General features: G+C 41.7%; 1 protein-coding gene and 1 long non-coding RNA gene across 2 annotated transcripts in view; one reads left to right on the plus strand and one right to left on the minus strand.

Moving 5' to 3' along the window:
* Positions 1-5,621: 5,621 nt before the first annotated feature.
* The window catches only part of LOC117956747, a 26,201-nt gene continuing 7,932 nt past the window's right edge, over positions 5,622-23,890 (minus strand). The window contains exons 2-3 of the long non-coding RNA XR_004659355.1: positions 5,937-5,945; positions 5,622-5,632 (exon numbers count right to left, since the gene is read on the minus strand). This is a non-coding gene — a long non-coding RNA (uncharacterized LOC117956747). The remainder of the gene's footprint in view (positions 5,633-5,936; positions 5,946-23,890) is intronic.
* Positions 9,826-23,890, plus strand: part of mfsd2ab (major facilitator superfamily domain containing 2ab) — a 15,418-nt gene continuing 1,353 nt past the window's right edge. The window contains exons 1-12 of the mRNA XM_034891965.1: positions 9,826-10,096; positions 12,832-12,957; positions 14,230-14,354; positions 18,817-18,940; positions 19,999-20,077; positions 20,190-20,365; positions 20,495-20,585; positions 21,116-21,234; positions 21,356-21,439; positions 23,110-23,193; positions 23,393-23,505; positions 23,594-23,737. Of these exons, the coding sequence (XP_034747856.1) occupies positions 10,007-10,096; positions 12,832-12,957; positions 14,230-14,354; positions 18,817-18,940; positions 19,999-20,077; positions 20,190-20,365; positions 20,495-20,585; positions 21,116-21,234; positions 21,356-21,439; positions 23,110-23,193; positions 23,393-23,505; positions 23,594-23,737 (1,355 nt within the window). The 5' untranslated portion in view covers positions 9,826-10,006. The remainder of the gene's footprint in view (positions 10,097-12,831; positions 12,958-14,229; positions 14,355-18,816; positions 18,941-19,998; positions 20,078-20,189; positions 20,366-20,494; positions 20,586-21,115; positions 21,235-21,355; positions 21,440-23,109; positions 23,194-23,392; positions 23,506-23,593; positions 23,738-23,890) is intronic.

The raw sequence follows: 23,890 nt of genomic DNA on the forward strand, positions 1-23,890 counted from the left end.
TGCTGTCGCTGTAGCTAAGCCACCTGCAGCACTTTTTTGTTTGTTTGCTGTGTAGATTTAGTTTTGTCCGTGCATTGCAACACTGTCTCACTTCTTTCTCACGCTTCTCCTGTTGCCAGTATTTCCCTTCTGAGTAGCCTGGAAACCCCTGGAGCTTCTCTGATATCTGCATCATTTCATCCAAACATCGCCTGCCGACCCGCAGTGCTGTTGACATTAAAACACACACTTTATGCTAGATATCGCTCAGTGTGAGGTTTTTATTATTACTCTACAGGCTTTTATAACATCTCCTTTTCCGCGTTATGCACCATGCTGTACTGCGAACTCTCCCATCACAGCCCCCTGCTGTGAGATGAGACTCAAATCACCTTTCTTGACCCTTTGATTCCACTCTGAAGTTTTCTCTGAATCTTCATGAGACCCGGACAGTTTTTGCATTGACCATGTGGGCCCAATCATTGAAACATGTCTCTTTCCCAGCTCTTAAGATCCTTTGTATTCCTCTCATTTACCACTATTAAGCTACTATAAGAGACAAATTCTGTTTATTAGCATGACATTTATTAGCACATTATTTCCAGGAACTGTAAAGCAGTTGTAGCCAAACAAAGTATGACCTGGATAATTCAAAGCAGACAGACAGACAACATAAACACGGATCTGGGTGAAATGTCTCAGTTGAGGTAAGTCCATCCTGATAACAGTCAGGTTCAATGTTCGGTCACTCTTAACAACGCGGCTAAGAAATATGAACTTTGGAACAATCACCCCAGTTTCCTCAACATGGTGTAAAGCTGCACACCTTCCTCTCTGTGGGTTTCATTAGCAGGAGAGCAATATGGCCACAGTGATAGATCAAGATCAAGTGTGTTGCTAAAAACAAAATTTTGTGGCTGCAGAGTTTATTAAGAGATTTCTAAGACGTTTAAGACTGCACAATTTGTACCACACATGCATGCCGTTTAAACGAGTGCGTAGGCTATTGGCAGGACAGACAACATTCTAACAAAGATTCAAGATGAGGCCTTTCATGTTGAAACTAACAGCGTCAAATGATTCAAATGTTTAATTGTGATTAATGTCATTAGTGTCATAGTTAACCCTTGTCAAATTTGTCCGGTTAGGGTTAGAAAGAACGTTGAAAAAAACTACAAAAAGCAGGAAAAAAGCAACAAAAACCTTCTTCTTTTTTAACGCTGAAAAAGTGACAAAAAAACATCAAAAACACTGGAAAAAGGGACAAAGAAATTATAAACAAATTAACTAAAACATAATTTTAAAAAAGTAAAAGAAAGGGAATAAAAATAGGAGTAAAATTGACAAAAACATTGAGAAAATTGACCTGCAGCACTTTGAGATTTGTTTGAATTTAAAGTGCATTACAAATTAAATTTCGTATTGTTATTATTATTAGAAAAATGTAAAAAAAAAAAAAAGAACAACAAAGTGCTGAAATGTCAACTCAGAAAAACACAAAGTTGCAGGTCAACAGGAAGACAACACAAGGGTTAACTCGCAATTAATCGCAAGCAATTGTACATTTTTATCTATTGTAAATGTCCCTTGATTTCTTATTGTCCCATTATTTTTTTGACATGAAAAAGTGGCCGATATCGGATAAGCGGTCGAAGATGGATGGATGGATGAAAAAGTGGATTGCCTTGCTTTGTGCAAATGTTTTTTTATTAAAAACAACATTGGCATATAGCCTACTGATGTGTTCGATTTAACGTTTAAGTGGCCATCAAAAGGTATTTCAGACTGGACGTGCTGCAATGATAGCTCAGTTCACAACGACAAAACACACATATCACTTTGATCTGATCCATGGAACCATTCGGCAACTTTTACAAAGGAAACCTTCCATTCAGAATCGTATTGGCGTCCATTTTGGCGTCTTGCGCTCGCCATCCACTCTGCGTCACTTTGCGACAAGTAGCATACAAGACGCTAACCGGAGACTTCTGTAATGTCAACACAGTAAAAATGGACCTCCATAATGAAGTTGGTTCACTGCTGGCTACAAGTTAGCATCATACCCAACAAGGCTGTCATTTGAATGGCGTTTTGACCTGACATTAGCAATCAAACTATCACAGACAGCTGAAACCTTTTTGAAATCTTCTGTTATTGTTTAAATTTCATGAAGTTTACAAATTTCAGTGTGACACTTTACGCCGTTTAACGCCGAACCGTTTAATTCTGAGCATGAGCGACTCAAACTCAACTCAACCTACATCTGGGAGTAACAGCCGGCTCGCAAGCCCCAATATGTGTTTGCCTGTTGTTGTATTTCTGGTCTAGCTAGATCCGGTGTGGTGTTGTAGTTTTTCTAACGTAACTAGTTGTTGCAACAGCATGTGAAAAAATGCATCCATGGCACCTCATACCTTGCTGATAAGCGCACTGCCAGCCCAGAAGCATCCACAAAGTCTCTGCAAAACATGCGGTGACCACTGCTGGTCTTACTTGTCCGTTAAATAACAGATGACAGTGAGCTTTAAATTAACAGAGAAATGCTTTGCGACAGAGTGAAGTCGCTTACTCAGTATGAAAAGACTTGGCTTTCTGCACGTTTGAGGGAAGTGAACTCCACCCTCCATCATTAAACTTGTAAACATGTACACAAGTGTTTCCTTCATTTCACCAGCAGAGATGGGAACTACTCGAGCACATATTTCAGGCTTTACTTTAAATTTTTGTGCTGACTTTTTGATAATACAATATTGTAATCATGTCTACTTAATTAAAAGGGGAAATTACAATGTTTTCACTCCAATGTTATTACCCACAGGCTTGAATTACACACACATGCTCAGCACCTATACATGCACTAAATGGAGAGATGTCAGAGTGTGGGGGGGGGCTGGCCTTGGAAAGGCGCCCCGAGCAGTCGGGGGTTTGATGCCTTACTCAAGAGCACCTTGCCGGTGCCCAGGCGGTTAACTGGCATTTCTCACCATGCTTTGGTCCACATGGGGACCTGAACCAGCAACCCTCAGGTTCCCAAACCAACTCCCTATGGAGTTATTATTTACATTTTAACACAATTATCGGTACTTTCTGCTCCTCACATTTTCCAAAATTGACTCGTTACTTTAGTTTGATCCCGGAGATTTGGCAGACAAGCAGCAAGACATGAGATGTTTGAGATAGTACGCATCAAGAATGATTTCTGGTTAATGTGCTGCGTAACTCTAAAGTATGGGGAACTTCTTAATTAATGCCTGTTCAGTAATTCATATTTTATCCTTTGTTTTCTTTCCAGAAGCCATATTTGATTAAACACACATACGTGTGGATTCCTAGATTAAAAATACAGAAACTGGTTCTGTTAAGTCTCACAGAATCACAACAAAAATGTATATCTTGCTGTTCTTGCACAACATTATTATCCTGGAGTCCCAATCTCTGTCACAGTCATCATAATCATATTTGGGATGTTTTAGGCCTATTGGCATGTAAAAGTTAGCCAACGGCACACAAAGAGCCTTTTTTCATGACCGTTGAAGTTTCTCAGCTTACACTCTAGTTACATTTGTTTTGTCTAGGTAGCTTTGTGTAAAAAATGGTTGTCGTTTGCCAGGCTGCTTTAACTTTTGTACTTCCATGGCATTAAAATGTCACTTTATGAGTTTTTTAACATTAATATGAGTTCCCCCAGCCTGCCTATGGACCCCCAGTGGCTAGAAATGGTGATAGGTGTAAACCTAGCCCTGGGTCTCCTGCTCTGCCTTTGAGAAAATGAAAGCTCTGATGGGCCGATCTGGAATCTTGCCCCTTATGAGGTCATAAGGGGCAAGATTATCTCCCCTTTACAGTATTAGAGGACCACTAAGGTCTATATGAAAGAGATTTCAGATTTGGGATAAGGAGACCACTAAGGTCTACTTAAAAGAGACTTCAGATACAGTATTAGAGGACCACTAAGGTCTACAAAAAAGAGACTTCAGATACAGTATTAGGGGACCACTAAGGTCTATATTAAAGAGACTTCACACACAGTATTAGGGGACCACTAAGGTTTAAATAAAAGACTTCAGATACAGTATTAGGGGAACACTAAGGTCTATATAAAAGACTTCAGATACAGTACTAGGGGACCACTGATGTCTATGTAAAAGAGACTTCACACACAGTATTAGGGGACCACTAAGGGTATATAAAAGACTTCAGATACTGTTATAGGGGACCACTAAGGTGTATGTAAAAGAGACTTCCCACACAGTATTAGGGGATCACTAAGGTGTATGTGAAAGAAACTTCAGATACAGTATTAGGGGACCACTAAGGTCTATATAAAAAAGACTTCACACACAGTATTTGGGGACCACTGAGGTCTATAAAAAAAGACTTCAGATACAGTAATAGGGGACCACTGAGGTCTATATAAAAGAGACTTAACACACAGTATTAGGGGACCACTAAGGTCTATAAAGAAGAGACTTCAGATACAGTATACGGAGACCATTAAGGCCTATATAACAGAGACTTCAGATACAATATTTGGGGTCCACCAAGGTCTATATGAAAGAGACTGTACACACAGTATTAGGGGAACACTGAGGTCTATGTAAAAGAGACTTCACTCACAGTATTAGGGGACCCCTAAGGTCTATATAAAAACATCCAAAGAGCACCATGTCATGGGACCTTTGAGTAAATTTCCAAGCCTGTACTTTTTTACTTTGACTTGAGTGAAAATGTTAAATCAGTACTTCTACTTTCACCAGTGTATTTTTAACACACAAATCTGTACTTCTACTTGATTACGGGAAGTGAGTACTTTTGCCATCTCTGTTCACCAGTTACCTGTACTTTTAGTGTACACATAGGAAGGACTTTGTGTGCCTCATCTGAGTTCAAAATGTCCCAATCCCTGAATGAGTCAAATAGAATTTAACTGCAATATGCGTGCAAATAAAAGGGTGCAGCTTTTGTTCCAAGTCAGCACACTTGACGTGTAAAGTACACTTTAAACAACGTTTGTGTCCCAGAGGCTGGGATCAGAGTCACATGTTGCCATGCCAAGCCGGCTCACGTATATGTGAGTCACATGTAATTTAATCCTAAAGGTTTGAATGCACTTGTTTATCTTACACATACAGTATAACAAATATTGTCAACTGGTTCCAACTTTTTTTTCTGACACACAGTGAACCAGACAGAGAAGAACTGCTGCCCTTCTTATTGTGTGTCTTTTCTGAAACGCCCTTTGTGGGAAAAAACCTGCACTCAAGGACACAAGACACAAGTTCATCTACAACTCCCCTCACACAATTCCATGTGTTTGTGTCTTCATGCGTGTGTGTTAGTGTGTATCGCCCTCCCTCCTGACTTTCCATCCCACCTACACCCTGCCGCTTGGTTGACATGACGCACACATGGCTCGACCTATTGGACGGCTTCTGCATTCACCGCATCGCTCTCTCAGACTGTCACACACTTTGTTTTGCAACAAATACACACAGTCATGAGACTCTGCTCACACACGTATATACAATCACACATACACAATAAATGTATCCCCTTGTACACAGAACAGCTGTCAGAAGCGGGACTTTAACAGCACAAAGCCCCAACCCCCCCTCCCTCCACACACACACACACACACACAAACACATACAAACTAATGCCATACAACTTAGGCTTGCAATTTTCACGCCCATGCCTAGTTCAAGATTTTCCAGTGTGACTGTGACCCTGCTTGCACTCACTTAGTCACTGCGCCACAGGACAAACACAAAACATAATTTCATCAATTTAAATATCTCTTCCAAGCGACACCTGGGCTCACAGCCAGCTCCTTTGGGGAAACACACAAAAACATTTCACATGCTTTTTTCAGTAGAAAAGCTAAAAGAAACGGGACAGGTAAGGTGATCTATGAGAAAGTACCTTGTTGGATTTGGGTTAGGTCTCTCAGGGGGCACAGTCTTTGTCTTGTTGCAATAAAATGCAATGGAGTTTGGTTTCTAATCAGTTGGGACAAGTCCCCCTTTATTTGCATGAACTTTGGGAAGAACAGCACATTCATTAGCCGGTAGCACACAGGGTGTATCTATTTACAAGCAATGAGATGCAGCTTGTTTCTGGCTGAGAGGCTCAAATAAATGCTTTAATGGTAAGTTGTGTGAAAATGGGGTGACAATTACAGGGCAAGGGTAAATGCCCGAATATAACAGTTGCACAAGACAGAAGTCACAAAGTTAGTCAACTGAGTTTGCAACAAGTTTGCTTTTCAGCAATTCTTATCTGAAGGTTGTCCAAAAGAGTTGCCATTAGCAACTGGTCATACTGACCAAGATGGGCTGTAGCTGCTTAAAGCCTAAGTGCATTGAAACAAGTGTGTTTTACTGCTAATGAATTTGACTTTTCATTTGTACAAGAAATGTTCTTTTTTTTAATGCATTATAGTCTGTAACAGCAGCAAGAACTGCTAGAAATTCAGGTGAGCTTTACTTATATTAGTTAGTTTCTCTTTATTTATTGTGACAAATTATGTTGTGATTTATGCATTAGTGCATCAATGTTTCCCTCCTGTGACTTATTTTTTTTTCCCTCCTGGAACTGGACCTCTGTCCGTCAGTCTTGCAACAGTCGTCCTTTCTCCCGTGCGACATTAGCCTTCCAGACAGACAATATTGCCATTGGCAGATGGCGTGTATATTTCGACATGCACGTGACACTTACCAACGGACCAGTAACTCTTTTTACTCCGGAGACATTACAAGACATCCTTTATGTGTATTGAAATGAGCTCAAAGTTGAGCAGACAATGGGCAGACTGGAGAAAAAGATGAGTGAGTCTGATTTTTGATACATTTGTGTAATGGTTGCAGAGTAAAGAGGGAGAGACCTCCTCTCTAAAAGACTAAACATTGAATGCACTGATTATCTGCCTGGATGTAGTTTAAATTACAAGACTGCTTAATACACACGTTGGGCTATTTGTTTTCCACAGAGATACTGTCACCTAAATTTACCAACACAATTTGCAACTGGGGCATAATGTCTTATCTAATCTGCAGCATGTTGACACACGTAAGGTACACAAACACACCAAAGGTGCATCTGGTCTGAACTTGAATGTGGAGTTGGCAAGGTCAGAGTTCAACTATCAGAAATTCAATAATACAGTGTAGTGTGTGTGTGTGTGTGTGTGTGTGTGTGTGTGTGTGTGTGTGTGTGTGTGTGTGTGTGTGTGTGTGTGTGTGTGTGTGTGTGTGTTTGTGTGTGTTTGTGTGTGTGTGTCTGTGTGTGTGTGTGTAAACAAATAGGTGCACACACATTCAGCAGAGATAAAGCTGCATTGTTAATGTATGTTTGACCTAGGGGAGGTGGCAGGTGTGTGCGCTCCTACCTGTGTGAGTGCTGTTGAAGTGTGTGTGAGGGTGGGTAGCCGTAAGTAAACATTGCAAATACCTATACATCTTCTGCAATCCAGAGGTTCCTTTCCTACCACCGGATACAAAGCTGAGTATTCAAACTAGTGGTGGTGTGTATACTGCATGTATGCCGTAGGTATGTGTGCTCAGCTAAAATGGGAACACATGCACAGCCACTCGCTAGAGCAGTCAACCAGGCAACTTTATCTAGCCGCACAAGATAAGTTTTATTTTTTCTGCCACACCTGAGGAGTCTTACGCATGTGTTTATTTATCAGCAAAGCTATATTAAAAGATGTTAAAACGGTCGCTTTTGAACTATCTTCATTGATGGTCAGTACAGAGGAAGGTGGCTACTTTAAGTTGACAGCAATATGAACTAGGGCATGACTGACCAGAGATAGCAGACAGACACACACACACACACACACACACACACACGCATGCACGTACGCACGCAAGCACACACACACAGGAGCCACTTTTTATTCCAAAATACATAACTAATGCAAAAAGGTGTTTGTAACATTTGTGCCCTAAACTGAATTTTAGGGCACCTGAAAAACCTAAACCTGAAATTTAGGTTGTAAACGTTGGTTACAATCTAAACAACTGCAAGTATGTTCTAAATATCATTTTGCAACTCAGGAAAATATATGTTGGTCTATGTTTGTATACTTTAAATGTATCTCTTTAGAATAGTTTAGACATTGTACTACGTAATTTGCATTCCTAACAAGGACATTTGGTGCCAGCTGAGGTAAATATTGATTTTTGCAATTAATACAGCAGCAGGTACTGATATTCCTAGGGACATTTAATTTTCTATACAGGGGTAAATATACAGTACATATATATATATATATATATATATATATATATATATATATATATATATATATATATATATATATATATATATATATACACACACACACATTAGGATGTAAGAAACTATTATATAGTATATCAACATATGCATGGTATGTATATACATATATACACACAGTATACTGTATATGTACACTATACATATGTATATTCTAGTCCATGTCCTGATCCAAGGATCCAAGGGAAACAGGCTGGGGGGAAAAGAACATAAGGACTCCGGGGAATGACTCCCCAGAGCTGGGTTAGTAACAAGCATTTCTGGGACATGGATGCACACAAAATGGGAAGAGAGAAAGATAGAGGAGAGAGGAGCTCAGTGTGTCAAAGGAAGTCCCCAAGCTGTCTAAAACTATTACAGCATAACTAAGAGAGACAGGGTAAAGAGAGGAGTCTGGTCAGGCTAGAACTCTCCCCTACCGGATCGGATTGCATGCCCTGCCTCCCTCTAGATTTATTATATTATTGATTAGGCTATATGATAGATAAATCTGACAACTATGACGAGAAGCAGGTGGGCCGGGTTAGGCGGACGCTACGACTTTTCACTCCCTAACTATTTTCAATTCAATTTTAGAGGTGCTCAGTGTATCATGGGAAGTCCCCCAGCAGTCTAGGCCTATAGCAGCGTAACTAATGGATGGTTCAGGACTTTCCTGAGCCAGCCCTAACTATAAGCTTTATCAAAGAGGAACGTCTTAAGCCTACTCTTAAATGTGGAGATGGTGTCTGCATCCTGAACCCAAACTGGTACCTGGTTCAACAGGAGAGGAGCCTGATAGAACGCTCTTGCTCCCATTCTACTTTTAGAGACTCTAGGAACCACAAGTAACCCTGCATTCTGGGAGCGCAGTGCTCTGGTGGGGTAGTAAGGTACTATGAGCTCTTTAAGAGAAGATGGTGCCTAACCAAGAAGAGCTTTGTAGGTGAGAAGAAGGATTTTAAATTCTATTCTGGATTTTACAGGAAGCCAATGCAGAGATGCTAAAACAGGAGAGATGTGATCTCTTTTCCTGATTCCTGTCAGAACATGTGTACACATATATACATGCACACACACATAGACACACACACACACACACACACACACACACACACACACACACACTAGGTTGTAAAAATACCATCATAGACCATATTAATTATCCAAAAATGTAGAAATACAAAATAGCCTAGGCTACTGATGCCATGTATTTTAAATATAGTGAGCCTAAAAAATAAAATCAGGCTGCAAAACAGATGCATTCATGTAAAAGTAAATAGGGGTATTGGAATATTATGTTTATGTATAGATCTATATGCAACATGTGACACGTTCACGGGGAGACAAAAGGCTACGTAGGGAACGTAAAAGGTGCCTACTAGGAATTTCAGAGGAAGTGTCTTCAGTGAGTTGATAGCAGCGACTGACGTAAACAGAACGCTATCTTTCAGCGTGATGAGGACACAGCAAGACGAGAATCCGCCTGGACCCGCCTTCAGAGGGCGGGCTGAAACATGGGGTGAATGGCAAGTTGAAATGGGCGGGGAGCTCTACAAATTACTACGGAGAAGCAGCCTTTCTGCCTTCACATCTTCTCAGTTATCAAACAGATTGTAACGTTGGACCGCGGCGATACCATTGGACGAGTTTCCTCAAACGTTATCGGAAGCGCTGTCTGATAATTCCACGTTTTTTATCTGTCCAGTTCAACCAAGAAACCTAGCTATTCTGCTAAGTTAACGTTATGGCAAAAGGAGAGGGAGGTGAACAATACTCAAACGCCAGTTTATTGGAGAAACCGGTCAGCTCGGACGGTCTCGCGCTCGCTAGGAAGGTGAGTTCATCAGCTTCTTAAATCAAAATGATAGTTTAGCGACGGTTTCTTTTCCAAATGTCCTCACCAGACGGCACGAGACGAGAAAGTAGTTGTTTTTAAGCTCTTTTTTTTACGGGAATTTAGCTTATATCTTGAACATTTGATTGAATGGAGCACACCCCTGTTAAGTGACATTTCGAAGGACTGAGTCATAGCTAGGAGCGCGTTGTGACTAGTTGAATTATAAAATGAAAACAAATATGGATACATATTAAAAATATATACATTTTCAGTCAAACGCCACGAAGCATTTTAAATTTTCTGTGAGGAGTTAGCCTACCAGGTAACAAAAATCGCTTATAAATCAAAGCTTTGGACGGTTATATATAATAGTAGGTTAACACTAAGTCATAATTTAGTTTAAGACTGTAATGAAAGAGGTTTTCAGTGCACTCATTAACTTAACCCCAGTCAGAGCTAAATTTAAAACCCAAACGTTACTTTCAGATGTCCATGGCATGCGTGCAGGTTTTATGGGCTATTAGCATACGTTAGCTAGCTAAGTTAGCTCGTTAAATCAACTATATTTTGGAATGTCTCATTTGCATATGGTCTCAGTTATAAATTGAAATTATTTTTACATGAACATTTACTATGTGGATAGTCCGTAGTAAAGGTTTGTTGTGGTGCTGCGTTCAGGGGGCTCATCCGAAGCTACACCCCCGCTACTCCCCCGAATCTGAGGGAAGGGACTCAAACTGTTGGCATAGATGCCTTATTTTAACAGTCTATTTGCTATACATCGGGAAAAATGGAACAAAACAAATGTGGATTTATTGGTACGTGTCTTTCGGTTTCAGAACTAAAGTGAAATTTGCATCAGCATGTTAATTCACAGACTGACAGGTTGTTATGAAAAAGTATTTGAACTATCTCTGTTTTCACTGTTAAGTTGTGCATGTGATCTTTCTTTCCTCGTCTCGATTGTTTAAAAAAACCACGCAATTTGGTATTTCGAGTTTGTTTTGGAGGGTAATTTCCATATCTCCCACAGCTTTGAATGCAGCAGAAAGCACCCACCAAGGCGACGTGTCAGAGTCAGAGCAGAGAGACAATAATTTCCTAAAATCCCATCCATTTTTTTCCAGATTTTTTGACATTTCCATCATTACTAGGGCAATCTTTTTATAATTGTCAATATCTCTAATTGTAACAATAATCAAAAACTGTGCTAACTTTGGAGTTTTTGAAAAAAAATGTGGATGTAATTAGGATGGGCAATGCCAAGAGGAGTGGATTTCTATCATTTATATTATGCTCGCATAATAACATAACCACTAGTTGGAAAATGGCACAGGCAAACAGCATTTACTGCAATGTCATTTTAAAACTCAGATGGACAGAAGTAACAGATGATCGCTGGTAGAACAGGTGTAGGAGAAATGTCTCGGTCATAGACCTTTTATCAGGCATACACAGCTCTTTAGTTACCACTTTACAGCTGTGTAGTTTGAGGGGTAATGGCCATCACATGGTGGGGTCAATATTGGTCCTTGTCCCCCACAATCACTGTCATGGAGGCATAAATCACCAGGTGGTCCAACTTATGTTAATGTCAGGCATTGGGTTCAAAGTTTGAATAATTGCTTCTGTGTTTTGATGGTGCTGGTTTCTCATTCCAACCAGAGGTTTTGTCACCTAAAAAAAGGCTAGGTCGGGTGTATCAACAACACAGAGGCATGTTCATTCAGCAGCTCTGGTAATGTTTTGTGGTCTGATCTAAGCTAAGGTCTGTCTCATGAATATCGGTGTCCTACACAAAGGGATAATTAGATGGGCCTGCGGTTAAAAGTAATTTTCACAAGCTAAGACTCTGGTCTTTTATCCTTTCTCCAGGCTATAACTTTGCCTCTTCCTCATTCGAAACCAGTGATGAAAACATCCTTGACCAGCTGAAAAGAGCACTAAAGACAACGTTTTTATTGGCCAGGGAGGAGGGTGTGTTTTCCTCCCTATGTGGACAGGACTGGTCAGAGCACTGGTCAAACTGGCAGTCACCCATTGGCTATGTATTAAGCCAGTTCAGGCCTTCTGCTGCAAAGTACTGTCACTCTGGCTTTTGGTGTGTGACACCATGTTGTTGTCATGCCTTGGCACTGATCTGCACAGATTTGTGTTGCTATTAGAGGAGTTGTTTGTGTCTGTTGAGGTAATTTATAATGTCTACAGTGGAGCAAATGGAAAAGAATGAGCACTTGTTAGAAATCCAAGGGGTTCTTGTTTCCCAGTGGCTATCCTAGACTTCTACCAAATACGAGGCATGGTGGTTAGCTTTTTGCCAACTGAACTCTCACCTTCTAAGACTCTGGCGATTAAGAATTTAGGCTACATTCCTTATGAGGCACTATTGTTGTATTAATCGGACGGATGAGAAATCAGCAACACTGAAGATTAAATTGTTCCGACAAAAATAAAGAGTTACATTAATAAGCCTTGGGGCATAACTGTGTTCCGCTGTACCATGTTAGAATTAAGCTGCTGTTTGTTGACTGCAGACTTGACCCCTCCTATAAATAAAAGGGAAAGGCCATGTCAAAGCCTGAAAGGGTATGCGGACAGCTGCAAATACTTCGCCTTTAGGACACTTCCTGTAAAAGTAGGTTGAAAGAGTAACTTTTAGAGTTACTGTAAATGCAAATTTAATGTGACTAACTCTGTTTTTTTTCTTTTTCTTTCCTTGTCCCCCCCGCCAGCATGAGCATAGGAACAGGTTGTCAGTTTGCAACAAGATATGCTATGCTATTGGTGGAGCACCCTACCAGATCACAGGATGTGCCCTAGGATTTTTCCTGCAGATCTATCTACTGGACGTAGCTCAGGTGAGTTGGTTGAGGTTCATTCAAAACTCCATGATCACACTTGCCTCAACATAATTTAGTCTCCCTCTCATAGAAAACTAAACATAGCCCACCATGCTGCCCTTAAAGGACCAACTTACTTGGTATGGGAACACATACTGATACATACATACTGGCATACGCAATAACAAAACGGTCCAGCCTGTTACCAAAACAGGATAAACCTTGGTAACACGCTAGGTTTTGATTGTATACAAACCGGTTGAACCGTCATTGCCACTATCACAACGTCTAGAAAGATAAAAAGTAGCCAACATTAGACACCTGTGGCATCTATGGCACTAGATCCAACTTGTTCAAACAGTGTTGGGCGTTACATTTATCAAGCCTAGAACGTACACTGTGTGCATTAGTGTGGGTGTCATTTATTGACTTGAGAACATGGAGTGGTACATGATCCTTCCTGTGCCCTTGAATCTCCTCTCTCATAAGGGCACCCACAGGACATTGTGACCGGTCAAAGCTCACCAACAAAGATGCGATTGTCCTGGAAAAATGAAGAGGCGGAAAAAGTTTCTGTTTCCATTATTGAATCCATGATGTGGCTTCGCTGTATCAAAACGCTTGTTCGTAAGAAAAAAAAAAAATGTTGGAGGGGAAGGACGGTAGCACCATGAGGAGGAGCTCGCTTTAATGGGCTCTGACACTAATCTGATGGTAAAGGCCAAAATGGCCTGTACGTTCACTGGGCCTCCCAGGGTTTAGCTTTTTCCGGCTACCAAGGTTGTTAATTAAGAGTGTATTGGGTGACACAGCATGGTGCAGACTGTACAGTCAGGAGTCAAGCATTCACCCTGGCCGGCTGCCAGTCAGGCTTGTCTGCTTTGCACAATAACCAGCAGACAGGCCGAGCTGCCGAGTGACACCTTCACGATTTGACTTGATTCTTGCTTAGTGCTGCCTTTTGACTGACTTAAAAAACAACAACATACAACTAAACACTGCTAACTTTTATCCCATGTTGTAAAGCTACACTGCCGACCCCTCCATCAAACGGTTTAACTTTGCAACCATAGGCTATGTATAGTTTAGCCTGCTCACGGCAATTTGCCTAGTGTGGCTGGTGTACTGATGTATGTGTACGTATGCCTGCTACTTTGGCTACTCTAAGGTAGCAAAGGGATTTTTGGAGCACCAACCTGTTTTTGGAGCATCACCAAATTACCCACTATTGAAATGTGTGTGCTGTTAATGTCCCAGTTGCACTAATCTTTGTGTATTATCCTTTGACAGCTGGATCCCTTTTATGCCTCAATCATCTTGTTTGGGGGCCGAGCATGGGACGCCATAACGGACCCCACAGTGGGCTTCCTGGTCTCCCGAAGCCCATGGACTCGCTATGGACGCATGCTGCCCTGGTAGGTCTTCCTCCCAGCTGGCACCAGAAGCTACTGTCTGATACAGTTTGACTCGATTTATGGTACTACGAGATCTACAGTTAGACCGTGGTCCTTCTCTCTGGGTCAACTGCTTCCTCCAGCTGTAGTGTTTGAGTCTCTGCAAGACCATTTCCATTACCTTGTTGATGAAGTCCAGGTATGCGTCACGAAGCACTTATCACATATTGTTGTCGGAAACACTTAAAGGTGGACTGCCTATCAGGGTCAGTGAGTCAGAGCAGTGAATGTGGGTGGGGCTATGGGAGGAGACTGAATTACAAGCGTCTTCCTCCAGGAGGGGTTACTATGGGTCATGCTGATGCAATTACTGTTGCCACTTCCTCGTAGCCCACTTATCAGGACACTGTGCCCCCCCCCCCCCCCTCCCCTCCTCTCTCTCTCTCACTCCTTCTATCTCGTTTTCCTTTTTTTTTCTCTCTCAAGCGCACACACACTATACGCTAGGCTATAAAACAAATCTCCTCAAAAATACTTTTAGTTGAGATGGTTAAGGCTGTACCCCTAAAGCCAAAAACAACTAACACTAAGCCTTTATTTTACCCAAAAAATCCAGGTAGTTCCTGGAGGTGAAGTCCCATTTCCCACAGCAAGACCTTTGGCAATCCATTGACAAATATAACTCCTGCATGTTACCAAGACTGCTTCTTACAGCAAGCACACATGGAGAATTCCCATAGAAGACTCAAAATCAACCCTTGTATTTTGCGATGTTCCTTTCAGTTTGACTGGTACACTTTGGCATCTTTCTGTAAAAGCCCTTCGTCAAGAGCAAAATGAATGTTTTTAATGTGGTGGTGGTGCCTCATCGGCTGTGCGTGGCAGCCAGGCTGAGGGAGTGGGAGGCATGTGGTGCTTCAGGCCTTTTTAACAGAAGGGTTACTGACCCCTTTTCTTTTAGCTGTTTTACCCCCCCCCCCCTTCTCAATCTCTGGCATACGTAGGTTTATGTCATACAAGTTATTTGTCTGTTATTGTCTGCATTGTCCAAATCTGCCAACGGTCCCAGGAACTCTTTACACTGTTATGTGGGAGAAGGACAGCGTGGTGTGTCAGTGGGAGCAGCTGGTTACAGAAGCCGCTGCCTGTATCCTGTCAACGCAGAAGACATGTCAGAGCTGCTGTCCCTTCAGTGTTTCAGAACATGCAGTACCTCTGTAATGCGTTCAGACAAAAAGGTGACCTCTTAAACGGCTGAGGGTATAGCAGGCTTTTTAAATGAGCCCCACAGGGAGATGCCAGTGGGAGTTCTTTATTTATTTTTTTTACTCCCGCGCCTGCTTAATTTAAAAACATTAGCTCAATTATGTGTACCTTGTGTAGAAAAAGGCACAATTGGGATATAAACCCAGTCATCAAGGTCCCATGCGGTCCCCTCCTCCGTTCCCCATGTTGATGTTCCCTTTGCTGTGTGTACACCTGCATAATTAAAATAGACTACAAAGGAATCATCATCTTGTTCAGCTGTTGGGTAGCAGTTCCTTTTGAGACCAGGGTCAAGCTTTGGCAGTTACACATGTGCAACATGTATTGAATGAAGTTCTTGTTCTGACAGTATAATCTTTACATTTTTCTGCTAACATTAAGATGGGGACGTTTGAATCTCAAAAGTGGGTCATGATGGTGCGGCTTGTGCAAAGTGAGATGCACCTCATCCTGTTGTTGTCCGAGGTAGGGCGTGGGTGGGGGGATTGTAGGAGCAAGAAAGGATGGAGTAATCATTGGAACGTTCAGTTTGGTTGTAAAGATGTGAGGGGATGGGTGCGGTGCCAGAGCTCCGGGAGGAGGCATTAGAAATGCAGCAGGAGCTGCTTCATCTTCATGTGTAGGAAGCGGGGGAGGGGAGAGGAATCAGGCTAGCTTGTCATTGGTCCAGCCCACAACACACCACATATGTGAGCCAATGAGATCTCAGCTTTCAGCAGCGAATGGCCCTGGTAGGAGTTTTAAAGACTGGCTGAGGAAATCTAAGAGTTAACTACAGTTCAAGTTGCGGAGCAGTAGTAGAACAAGTCATACTGTTGGAGTAGTCACTAATGACATTCTGCAGGCTTTCTGCTATTCCCTGAACAAGCATTTAAATGAATTTCTTGTATAATGGCTGTTAAGCATCTAGAGTTTCAACTTGAACAAATACTGGCTTACTTACTTACTGACTGAAGTACTACTGCCTAATTTGAATTTTAATATTGATTCAAAAGTGTGGCTGTTTTTACCTTAACACCGACTTAAGGTTTTGTTTCCCATACATTTCATGTACTGTAAATCAAGATTTAGTTTTTAATAGTTTTAGCATTTCCTAAGTCATTGTCAGTGCATGTAAAAATGATGTCATGGCCTCAAAACCAGAATCAAATCTAGAATATTGGCTCGTTTTTCATCTTTTTTTAAGTTGGTCACACACCCAGATTAATGATTGGAAACGTATATACACAGTTAATATAGGCACCAGACTATAATCTGCCACCTGCTTAGTCAACTTGCTGAGATAAAATTCCCCCTCCCTAGTCAGCACAGCTATTTCAGGTGACATTTACTTCTAGGAGGGGTACACAGGACTCCACTTTGATGGCATACTGTATCACTGCACTTCTGCAAGCACAGTGCAAGTCTTGACTTAGCCTTGCAAACTGTTTTTGAGAACAGCATACACTGAAATAAAGAAGCTGCAAAAGAGGAAATTTGAAATTCGGATTTGCTCTTTAATTTTTTTATTTGCTACCATAGCTTGTTTTATCTATGTTGTAGGATGTAGCTGTTTTTACTCTTAGACACACTTCATTTATGTTAAATCAAGTCCATTTGTAATTTGGTAGGTGTTTTGTGTCATTTAGCACAGAGGAAATATGCTTAAAAAACCCATTCCCATGTTTTTTATAGGGATTGGAATCACCTGAGGCCTCACCATACCTCATCCTCACAATAAGATATTACTGCGAGTTTACACATATTGCTATAATCTGCAAAATATATTGCAATTCATTATCTTTTTTTACAACTTACAATTTTTCCCAATTGTAAATGATGTCCCCAAAAGGAAACTTGGTCAACATCTATTTTATCTTAAAAGAAACATTTCTCTGTTTGGTTTATCTCACTTTAATTTCATTGCTGCAAAATGGGATTGGCCTGCAGACAAACAGACCAACATGTAAAATAAAAGATCAAGACTTAGCGTCTGTGTATCAATACAGTATTGCCACGGAATATGTCGCAATAGTATGCTGTATAGGACCCCCCCCTTTATCATCTCCGGATAAAATATCTGCTTTAACCTGCTGATCACTCTGGCACACGCCCACAGTGACTTCAGGCGAGTGTACAGTTAATCACATTACACGCACAAGAGAGTCTGCTGAATGCTGCGCCTTTTGACTTTACTCTCTTTAAAGCACATGCATTGTTCACCAAAGTCTGTCTGTAAAAAGATGTTTTTAGATATATAGTCAACAGAAAGGAAAGCTGGGAGGTAGGGTACAAAACAACAACAACAGTCAGTCATAGGGTTGAGGTGCTACAACCCAGACATTAATGAGTCAGCAATGATGCACCATGTGTCTAGAGTCTTTCCTGGCGCTCCAGGAATGCATGCTGTAGAAGGTTCCATATGAACTAAATCCAAGAAGAAAAGGGTCCATGAATGGATAGACAGGTCAGTGAGGTGGTTCCAACGGGTTGCAATCATGTTCTTCTTGCTGTAAAAAGTTAATCAGTGGTAAATCAGCAGGGAAGCTGTTCAGCCGAGCACTTTGATTGGATGTTAGCCCAATCCATGGCGAGAAGTTAGGTCATTGTTATTTATGTACATATATGATCATAGCTTTCGGTTTTATTTTGACTGGGGTGTGACTTGGTTTCCTGTAAGAGAATTGTGTGTGTGTGTGTGTGTGTGTGTGTGTGGACAATAGAGGGATGGAAGTGACTTAACTTCCTCCTACAAATTAATTCATAGTGTGAATTTACGGGATGTTAGGTGGAGGAGGAAAGGAAGACACAGATGTGTTTACGTAACTAAAATGACATGTTATCATTTGTATGAACATTTTCCCATCCACAGAATTGCATCATTGAACAATTTTTAGGTGACAGAAATTGTTAAGTCATTTGTAAACGTTTGCAACATTGGTGTTACATCCTGCCGTAATCCTCCAGTTCATCCAAAAGCTTAACCTGTCCCACACACATGAACACCAGGAATACTGTGGCCTCGTTAACGGTAATCACTGTGAGACACCAAACCCTGCTGACCTGAGGAAGAGTTGGCACTGGTTGAAAGAAAACCCCACTTAAAGGGCCACACAACTTGTTATGTAAGGAGTGTGCCCTCTCTGCTAGAGTACGTTCACATGTTCATCCGCTAATGTTGTTGTTGTTGTTTTCTCTTCTGCTTCCTCTCCCCTACTCTCCTTTCGTCCATATGAAGGATCGTGCTGTCCACCCCTTTGGCTGTACTTTCTTATTTCCTCATATGGTACGTTCCTCCATTTGAGAACGGCAAAGTCATCTGGTACCTTCTCTTCTACTGCATCTTCCAGACCCTTCAAACTGTGAGTACCAACAGTCCAGGCAGACCCTCCCAGTGACTACTCTGTTGTTCCGTATGTGCAATTAGAGGGTCATATCAGCGAAATGTTTCCCCATCACATTTGGGGAAGTGTTTTATTACAAAAACTGATGAGAGAACCTCACCCAACAACCTGACTTCTGCACAACACAACTGATGGTCCCAACCCCATTAATAAGGCAAGCAATTCCACTAATTAACCCTGACAAGGCCCACCTGTGAAGTGGAAACCATTTCAGGTCACTACCTCATGAAGCTCATTGAGAGAACACCCAGGGTTTGCAGCGCTATCAAAAAAGCAAAGGGTGGCTACTTTGAAGAAACTACAATATAAGACATGTTTTCAGTCATTTCACACTTTTTTGTTAAATACATAATTCCACATGTGTTCCTTCATAGTTTTGATGCCTTCAGTGATAATCTACAATGTAAATAGTCATGAAAATAAAGAGTGCATTGAATGAGAAGGTGGTTCAAAACTTTTGGCCTGTAAAATATATATGTGTGGAATAATTTGCTTAAATGTACTACTTACTCAAAATGTCAGCCATGCAATGGTAGCCTAAAGGTTAAAGAAGCAAACTTGTGACCGGGAAGTAGCCGCCTCAATCCCCAGACCGACAGGATAAAATCTGGGTGAGGAAAGTGAAAGCACTAAGAGAGTCCATTGTCCTTGTCCCTCCCTCCTTCAGTACCACCACTGAGGTGCCCTTGAGCAAGGCCACTTAACCTCCAACTGCTCCAGTGGAGCTGCTCAGTGGCCAGACTGGGCTTGTAATGGGCAGCTTCCAGGCATGAATGTGGTACTGTGTGACTGTGATCAGGTCGTCGTTGCAAATGAAAATTTGTTCTCAATCGACTTACCTGGATAAATACATGTTAAAAAATAAATAAAACTCCCCCACAATGCGATGAAATTAATTTCCCAAAATGTTGAACAATGACTTAAGCTTTCTTTACTTCTCTGCATTAACCAGTACTGAAATTAATAGCGGCATTCCTTTTTTCTCACCTTGTTACTCTTTTTCTTTTTCAAATCAGTGCTTCCATGTGCCATACTCAGCGCTCACCATGTTCATCAGCTCCGAGCAGAAGGACAGGGACTCAGCCACCGCATACAGTGAGTATCCTAGTCAAACGATTGGTTTTCTAATAGATCTCCTGATAGGAAATACAAGTCTAGTGTGGCACCTCCTCGGTGACTAAACATCCCCCGTCTTTCCTCCAATCAGGGATGACGGTGGAGGTTATGGGGACTGTTCTCGGTACAGCTATCCAGGGGCAGATTGTGGGTATGGCGAACGCTCCCTGCCTCCCAGGACCGCGTGAAAGTGTGACAAACCTGAGCAACTCCTCCGTGTTTTTCGGGCACAATAACTCAGAGCCTGTCATTTCCCTGGATCACACGGTAAACAAGCTTAGATGTTAGTCATATGTTTGACATTGAAGCCAGATAACCCCTTTACTGTTCAAGCAACAAGAACTGATGAGGAGAACTAAAGTCTAAATGTTTCTTTCTCTCGTTCCTTCCTTCCAGAAAACGGCCTACATGATTGCCTCTGGGGTCATCTGCATTATCTATGTCCTCTGTGCTATTGTTGTTTTCTTCGGCGTGAGAGAGCAAAAAGGTAAGTCATTATCAAACTGGCTCCGTCCTGCAATTTAGATGCCATTATCCACTCGTTTGATTGCCTAATATCAATTTGCGTTCAAAGCCAAATGCATGTCTTTTATGTATAATAGACCAATCACATTTTAATTGTTGTTTAACTGTGAATTAGTTTCTTTGTGGGAATCTTGTGTAGTTAAGTTACCTCCAGTTCTTGGCTTTCGCTTGCTATTTAAACATCAGTTTCTCGGGTTTAACCTTCTGATTGGATGGACAGTACATACACTGTCTTGTGAACAAGCTGTTATTGCCATTTCCTCTCCTGTCCAGTTGTAGCTGTTTGCTATGGTATGACTTTTAAATGGAAAGCCTCGTGACCAGTGACGAGACAATTTAAAATCCAATAAAGCATGAGCCCCAAAGGCCTCTCTTTGTGTAAAATGAACTGTAAAACCATGCTAGCAGGGATACAAGATTTAAAAAAAAACATATTCAAGTGGATGTAATTTAGCTTCTTTGCTCATTGTTTCCTATTTTTCCTCTTTCCAGAGTCTTGTCGTCCCAGGTCAGAGCCCATGGGTTTCTTTCAGGGGATTAAGCTGGTGATGGGACATGGACCGTACGCCAAACTGGTCATGGTCTTCCTCTTTACCTCACTAGGCTTCATGGTACGTATAGACACACACACATAATTTTACTATGAGGTTAGTCATTGTGTCTCAGCCAAAGTTTACATGGCTTCTGTGAGTTACACTGAGTGACACTCGGTGCTTGTGCTTGGTCCCGCAGCTCCTGGAGGGCAACTTTGCCCTGTTCTGCAGCTCCACACTGGGCTTCAGAAACGACTTTCAGAATATCCTCCTAGTCATCATGGTGAGCACGCACACACACACACTCACACACACACACACACACACACACACACACCAAGTGGTATTTTCAAACATTCAGGCAGATAAGCACACTGTTCCCATAGCAATGATCGCATTTCCTTCAGCATATGAAACATTGAGCAGCCCATTTGTTTGGAATAAGTTAAGCTGTACAGTAGTTCCAGAGTGCAGACAAAAGCTTCCCTCCCAGGGCGAACACATAAATTGTCTTCAGTTACAAGGCTGGTCTCTACTTGGTCAGAAAGAAGAGTCTCCTGGCTGCCCATTTCCATGATGAGAGACCGCTCTGCCTAAATGCCATCCCATTCCCACAGACTGTAAAGGAGCCACATTATCCTCTCATTTATCTCTCTTGACCTCACACGAATTTTTTTCTTTTTATCAAAGAATCACTTCAGATCCTGACATGTATTAAAGCCATTTAATCCATAGATGAAAGTGCTTTCTGTAGCACGCACAGTCAAAAGGACGTACTTGTTAGAGAGGTTGAAAAGATTACTTTCTAGCTTTTATCCTTTACTTTATGGAAAGGATTATAGAGTCAGGGCAGTCATCTTTTTGTTAAAGTACAGTGTTCAACAGTGTGAGCTACTGACATAAACTGCTCCATAATCAGCACTAAGTGATCCTAATCCTCAACTTCTGTGAGCTCTGGGACCACAAAGACACATCCAAACTAACCCAATCACACTATAAATACTCAAAACTGATTGTCAGTTACTGACTTGACACTGTAAAGGTCAAATGCAGTAAAACAGTACGAGAGCAAAGGGGAGTCGCTACAAACCAGAGGAGCCTTGTGTGTTCGGTGTGTTTTAAGGAGTAGCCGCGTCGTGCTCCTCACTTCCATTTGGCAGGAATACACTGAGGTCGGTTGTGTAAAACGTGCTTTCCGAGGTCAGTTTAGAAGAAATTGACTGATAATTGTGTTTGCTTTTTGAGAAGAAGGCTGATAGCGGAGAGATATGTGCAAGGAAGTGGCACGGTCTGGTGGCTTTGAAGATAAAGTTCAGAATCCGTGCACACGTACTGCTGATGCAACAAAAAAAGGAAAACCTAGGAAGGAAATAAAACTGTTTACTCATAGTGAGAAACCACATGAAACAGCTTTGAAAACCACAAATGATATTACACTCAACATGCGTAAGACGTCTGTGCATCGAGAGTGAAGTGATGTGGTTTTTCTTAGCTTAGTGTTTCACTGAGAACTATAAGAAAAGGTGGGAAAATACCATTGTTATCCTGCTAACCTTAGTCAAACACGGAAGGGTTGGAGACCAAACTGATCCCCCCCCTGTAGAGTCATAGCCTGTGGAGTCATGGAATTTTGCATCACAAATTTTGAGCTCCAATGTGTTTTGGGAAGAGCTGTAGAAACCGTATTGTCTTCACTGTTGTGTTGGGCAGGTATGTGAGGTCAAATATGCTTCTGTATCAGCACGCTTCAATTCGTGGCCAGGCCAAATGGAAGCTGAAGCATTTTAAAAAGGCATCTAAGTTCATGCCTCTTTACCATTATCGCACAAAGGGTCTTCCCTTTTGGCAAAACATGGTAACCTGTAATATCGAGTTTCGTCTGTGTATGTGTCTAAACAAAATCAGCGGTTAGACCAGACTTTAAATGCTTTTTGTCTTCCCCTCTTCCTCCAGCTCTCCGCTACTCTGGCCATCCCGTTCTGGCAGTGGTTCCTGACACGCTTTGGAAAAAAGACGGCGGTTTGCGCTGGCTCCTTGGTAAGTCCCACAGTCAGGTCCAAAGACCACTACTAAGTCGTGTGAAGCCTGTAAGATTGACAGGAATCAAGTGATGTTCTAGAAGTTGCAGGGAAACGGCTCCGGTGCCGTTAAGCGACTTGTTTTTAGGATGTAACTCTCTGAATGTCAGCTGGTCTTGCGTGTCTTCGTGGTCTAATGTCTTTCCTGTTCTTTACAGTCTGTGGTTCCCTTTATGATCCTGGTGGTGTGTATGAAGAGTAACCTGATCGTCACCTACGTTGTCTCCTTCGCTGCCGGGGTGGGAGTGGCTGCAGCCTTCCTGCTGCCCTGGTAAGACCCCTGCTGGCTCTTTTCATTTTCAGGGGGCTTTTTCACGTGTTCTTTTATATAACAAGTTGTGACTTTTAACATTTTTCAGGTCTATGCTGCCTGATGTTGTCGACGATTTCCAAGTGCAGAACCCTGACTCCACCGGCCACGAAGCTCTCTTTTATTCGTTCTACGTCTTCTTCACCAAGTTTGCCTCTGGAGTCTCCCTGGGTATTTCCACTCTCAGCTTAGAGTAAGCATGTTCTTAAATACCCACACACACAACCTATATTTTGAGTCAAATAAATGTTTTTTTTTTGTTGTTTCATTAAGTTTTTTATTCAATAAACTCTGACACAATGAAGACAATCAAGTGAGGCTAAGCCGAAATCTCACAGTACCCAAA

The sequence above is a fragment of the Etheostoma cragini genome, chromosome 14 (assembly GCF_013103735.1).
Source record: "Etheostoma cragini isolate CJK2018 chromosome 14, CSU_Ecrag_1.0, whole genome shotgun sequence".
Lineage (NCBI taxonomy): Eukaryota > Metazoa > Chordata > Actinopteri > Perciformes > Percidae > Etheostoma > Etheostoma cragini.